At 51.3% G+C, this 5417-nt stretch overlaps 1 protein-coding gene across 1 annotated transcript; it reads left to right on the plus strand.

Moving 5' to 3' along the window:
• Window positions 1-3067: 3067 nt before the first annotated feature.
• NR0B2 (nuclear receptor subfamily 0 group B member 2) lies at window positions 3068-5417 on the plus strand. The gene is made up of 2 exons (XM_006055470.3): window positions 3068-3847; window positions 4825-5417. Exons 1-2 carry the CDS (start codon window positions 3307-3309, stop codon window positions 5064-5066), a joined length of 783 nt encoding a protein of 260 aa, XP_006055532.1. The 5' UTR covers window positions 3068-3306; the 3' UTR covers window positions 5067-5417.

The raw sequence follows: 5417 nt of genomic DNA on the forward strand, positions 1-5417 counted from the left end.
TCATCAGTAAAAGTACTTTGGTGTTCTCCTGGGTTTGTGATGTTTGTATTTTTGGTCAGCTTATTTTAGTTTATAAATTGTACTAACTTGTTTTTTCATTTATTAAATGTTCACTTTCACAACTGATTTTTCTACTCTTAAAGAAGGCCCTACAAAATTGTATGAGTTTCAGTCCCCATAAAACCAATATTCACAAGTGGCTTTTCTTTTAAAGGTAAGGAAGCTGAGGCACAGAAGCATCAAGTGATGTGCCCAGGTCGCTCAGCCAAGTGCTGAAGCAGGGTTTAGACCTAGCCCATCTAACTCTAGATTCTCCTTCCAGGGAATGCTGTGAAGACATAGGAAGATAAAAGGGCATTAAATGAAGTTTATAAGTGCAAGAATTAAGATTATTATGCGATTTCCAAAAAGGTCCACTTTCACAAATTTTATACAATTGTATGATCATGTGAACACATTGCTAGGGCTTCGCCCAGCATCTTAGAGTGGCTTTTTGAATATGTATGTGTGGCCATAAAATTGATGTCCTTAGTTTGACATTAAACCTAGGTGATCAACGGCCGGGGTCCAGCCCCGGTGGATCCAGGGAATTCGAAGCGGGGATGGCGTCGGCGAGGATCAGGAAACAACTGCTTAATTAAACGTTAATTAAGGATATAAAGAGTAATAGAATAAGAATAGCTCAGTGAGGAAATTCAGTGGAGAAAAGAGGCTGAATAATTCAGCCAGAAGGTGAGAGAAAGAACGACATGGGGAGACCAAGTTTCGGTGAACAAGGCCTGCACTTTATTTTCCAAAGTAGTTTTTATACCTTAAGTTATGCATAGAGGATAATGGGGGAAGGGGTGGAGTCATGCAAGGACAGCAGTTCCTGGTTCTAATCGAAGCCAGGCTTTCAAACTTATCATATGCAAAAGTTCAGGTGATTTACATCATCTTCTGGCCAGGAGGCCTGTTAACATTTTAAGAAACTTATTTTTCTTTAAAGGTGATTATTCCAAAGTCAGGCACCAGCCTCCAAAAAAACACTGGACAAAGCTGCATTCCTATAGGGCAAAGGTGAGGTGGGCTCAATCAAGAAAAGAATTAACTCAAGGGTCCAAGGTTACAAACATTGAGGCTACTACTTACATTTCTATACACCCATTATATCAATCAATACACTGCCAAGGACACAGTAGGTAAGGAGTATGGAGACTTAGCAGCAAACATTGGCCCAATAAGTGAAAAACCCTTCACCAATACAATTTCTAATCAATCTTTTAACTACTCAAAGGAATCTGTGTTTAGACAGTTTAGAACATCTCCTGCCTCTCACAGTTGGGAGGCTCTGAAAAATCACATGTGGCCAGAAAAACCTATTCAGGCAGGCTAGAGGATTTCCAAAGGAGTTTGTAGGTTGAAACACTGTCACACCCAGGAATTATTAACTGGAGCTGTAAGCTAACTCTTTTTTCAGAGAGAGGTAGTGGGGGACAGCCCCCCTGTGAAGTCAGAGGTGTTGGTGAGAGCACAAAGCAGAAAGTAGGCAGACTCTGGTTTGGGGGTAGATGCTCGAGAATTTCCAGGGGGACTCCTGAGGCTCGATGCCGCCTTTGCGTATGCCGAGCCTCCTTCCTCATGACCTTTGCCATGGGCGGAGCTCCTGCTCCCGGCAGTGATAGAATTCTAGTTGAGCTATTCCAGATCCTGAAAGATGATGCTGTGGAAAGTGCTGCACTCAATATGCAATATGCACTCAATATGCAATATGCCGGCTCCCGGCAATCAACCTAATTATAATTTATCAAAATCTACTTGTGCTTTTTTTAAAAAGATTATTATGCGATTTTAATTGCGTGAAAGATGCGTGCCTGTCCGTGGGGCCTGTTTGCCTCAGTTCCTCAGTCAGGAGAAGTGGGGAGCAAAGTCCTCCTCCAGTATGCCAGAAACTGCTTGGAATTTGACACCTAGGGCCTCACTTGGTCCTCACAGCATAGCCTTGCAAGCAGGCACTGTCCTGAGCCACGCTCTGAGGCCCACAGAGATTGGGGGTTCGGCCCACAGTCACACAACTGGGAAGAGAGAGAGCCAGGAGAGGACGTCGGGGGTGGCGATGGTTGCCCAACAGTGTGTCAGGAAAAAGCTTGCCAGGCTGGGCTTGCCAAGGTCCACAGACCTGACACAGCCAAGGACCTTGCCACCAGCATTCACCACCCAGGCCCCAGCATCCGAGACAGCTGCCTGGGGACAGAGGAGCCATGCAGCTGGCTGCAGAGCAACGTTTCTGCCCAGATCATAAGTGGGCAACATCTGCAGCAGTGAGGTGGGGGCCCAGGTCGTCACCAGCTCTAGCTGCACAACTGGGCCAGTGGGTCCAGGGGAACAAGTAAGGATTTTGGAGTCAGACTGATCTGGACTCTGTCTCTTTTTAGTGATGTGAACTTGGGCAAGTCACTTTACCTCTTTGAGTCTCAAAAAGTAAGAATCTTGCCTCAGAAGGAAGCTCTGAAAATTAGAGTGGAAAGTGCCTGGCGCATAGTAGGTGCTCAGTAAACAGTAGTATTTCATCATCATTCTGCCAGGGCTTCTCAGCAGACAAGGGCCCTTCAAGAGGTCCAGGAATCCAGGCTGGGGAGAAAGCGTTCTTAAGGACCTTATTTTTGCAGGCCTCCCCACCACCCAGAACTTGGGGTCAGAGGAAGGGGGCCTCCTTCTAGACTGCACAGCCAGGCAAAGTCTTCCCAGCGCCCCCAGGATCCTGGCTCCCTTCCCTGCAGCCTGTTCCTTACTGACAACAGGAGCAGGGCCTCAAGGTTAGGCAAACAAGCAAGTGATAAGGCGCTTCCAGGTTGGGCCTTGCGTTCAAGGCTCGTCCGGCTCTGGGGCTGGCTCTCCTGCTGAGCGCAAGTCCTGCAGGCACCAATAGGGACACCTGCCATGGCCACCTGCTGATTGTGCACCTGAGGCCTTGGTGCCCTGGTACAGCCTGGGTTAATGACCCTGTTTATCCACTTGAATCATCTGATAAAGGGCAGCGGGGCCAGCAGGCAGGAGGCCCTGTGCCCTGCACCCGCTGCTTCATTGACTGAAGTGATATCGGGGCCACGTGGAGCTCCCAAGGCTCCCTCCCCCACCACTTCCCCCTGGGTCCTGCCAGGGTCAGCGTGAGTTTCTTTTTTTTTTTTTTTTCAATGAACATGACTTTTGGAGTCAAGGTTGTTGGGCGGTTCCCCCCTCCCTCCCCCATTTGGGGATATAAATAGCACCCACGGCACCAAGCCGAGGGTGGGAGAGCCAGCAGGAAGGCGAAGCAGATCCTCCACCATGAGCTCCAGCCAGCCAGGGCCCTGCCCGTGCCAGGGTGCTGCAGGCCACCCGACCATTCTGTATACACTTCTGAGCCCCAGAGTCAGGGACCGGGCCTCCGTGGCCCCAGCCCGCGGCCGCTGCCTGTGCAGGCAGCACCGGCCTGTCCAGCTGTGTACGCCCCATCGCACCTGCCGGGAGGCCTTGGATGTTCTGGCCAAGACGCTGGCCTTCCTCAGGAACCTGCCGTCTTTCTGCCAGCTGCCCCACCATGATCGGCGGCAGCTGCTGCGGGGCTGCTGGGGGCCCCTCTTCCTGCTGGGGTTGGCCCAAGACACTGTGACCTTCCAGGTGGCCGAGGTCCCGATGCCTAGCATACTCAAGAAGATCCTGCTGGAGAAGCCCAGCAACGGGGCAGGCAGCAGCCAGCGGCCCGATCGGCCCCAGCCCTCGCTAGCTGAGGTGCAGTGGCTACAGTGCTGCCTGGAGTCCTTCTGGAGTCTGGAGCTGGGCCCCAAGGAATATGCCTACCTGAAAGGGACCATCCTCTTCAACCCTGGTGAGAGCCCAGACACTCCTGGATGGGGGCCAAGGCTGGAGGGGGGCAGGGCTCAGGCAGGGAAAGACACATTCTAAGGACTTAACAACTGAAATCCCTTTGGGTCCTGATTACCTCCAAATAGCCATTTTGCAAAACAAGCTCAGAGAGGCTCAGTGACTTGTGAAGTCACACAGCCAGGTAGGGGAAGAGAAAGAATTGGGGACTCAGGTCTATTGATGTCAGAATCTAGTCCTTACTGCTCTGCTAAGAAATTTCCCTGACCCTTAGGGCAGAAGAAGGAGAGGGGAGGGTGGGCAGACCTAGCTATGCCTTGGGCACGCCTTCATAAGCAGACTGCATGGAGAAGTTCTGAAGATGAAACTGCAGTTTCAGAAAGACCACGTAGAGAAGAGGAATGAAAATGGAGGTCCGGTGGGGGCGGGCGGGGGAGAGGGGAGGAGTCTTTGTAAATTTCAGCCAGGACAACAAATAGAGGAAGCCTGCTTTGTGATCTGAAAGGCGCCTAGATGAGAATTCCTCATCAAAATGCCCCAAGGAATGCATGATCAGAGTAATTCATTATAATAATAGCAAACACTTGCATTACATTTACTGTTTGTTAGGTCGAGTTCTAAAGGTTTTATATACACTAGCTTATTTAAACCTCATAACAAGCCTAGGAGATAGGTACTATTATTTGTCCCAATTTTACCAATGAGGAACCCGAGGCACAGAGATTGAGTAAATTTCCCCAAGGGCACACAGCTAATAAGCGACAGTGTGGGATTCAAAGCCAGGCCAGCCAGAGTCTTACCCAAGGTTCTATCCTGCCTCTCCGTGAAGGATGGATAAATGGAGTGAAAAATAAATAAATGAAGGAGGTAGTGATGGGGCCTCAAAGGCGCCAAGCTGGTGGCCTCGGGTCTTGGGCCAGTCTTGCCCTGTGGTATTGGAGTAGGCCATTCACCAGCCATCTTTGCCTTCTGTGCCCGCAGACGTGCCAGGTCTCTACGCCTCCTCCCACATCGGGCACCTGCAGCAGGAGGCGCACCAGGCACTGTGGGAGGTCCTGGAGCCCTGGTGCCCAGCAGGCCAAAGCCGCCTGGCGCGTGTCCTCCTCATGGCTTCCACCCTCAAGTCCATTCCACCCAGCCTGCTTGGAGATCTCTTCCTTCGCCCTGTCATTGGAGACGTTGACATCGCGGACCTCCTTGAAGACATGCTCCTGCTGAGCTGATCTGCTCCAGCCCAAGCAGGGCCTGGGTGGAGGCTGGCAGCACTGATTCCGCCTGGCTGTCCCCTGGGTGACCCAGTGCTCCCAGAGGCTTCCCCAGAGCAGCTGGCCCCAGCCCAGCCAGGTGGGCCCTCACTCAGCCACACCCCACCTTGACCCTCCTCAGTTTGGACACAGTGCTCCAGCTGCCTGGCCAGCCCTTGTTGGTTCCAGAACCTCTGGGCCAAGCCTCCTGTCCCCTCCTGGGGCAGGGTATATGTTTCCGCTGCTCGTTGGGCCAGGAGTTCTACTGACTTTGCACAGAACTGACTTAAGTTATTGGTTTTTGTAATAAAAGGTGTGACACCCCTCGAA

The sequence above is a fragment of the Bubalus bubalis genome, chromosome 2 (genome assembly GCF_019923935.1).
Source record: "Bubalus bubalis isolate 160015118507 breed Murrah chromosome 2, NDDB_SH_1, whole genome shotgun sequence".
Taxonomy (NCBI): Eukaryota; Metazoa; Chordata; class Mammalia; order Artiodactyla; family Bovidae; genus Bubalus; species Bubalus bubalis.

Excerpts from the sequence above, each read along its gene's own strand:
- NR0B2 (XM_006055470.3), top strand. The coding sequence starts at position 3,307 with ATGAGCTCCAGCCAGCCAGGGCCCTGCCCGTGCCAGGGTGCTGCAGGC. Across the intron at positions 3,848-4,824 it reads GACCATCCTCTTCAACCCTG|ACGTGCCAGGTCTCTACGCC; the intron begins GTGAGAGCCCAG and ends CTGTGCCCGCAG.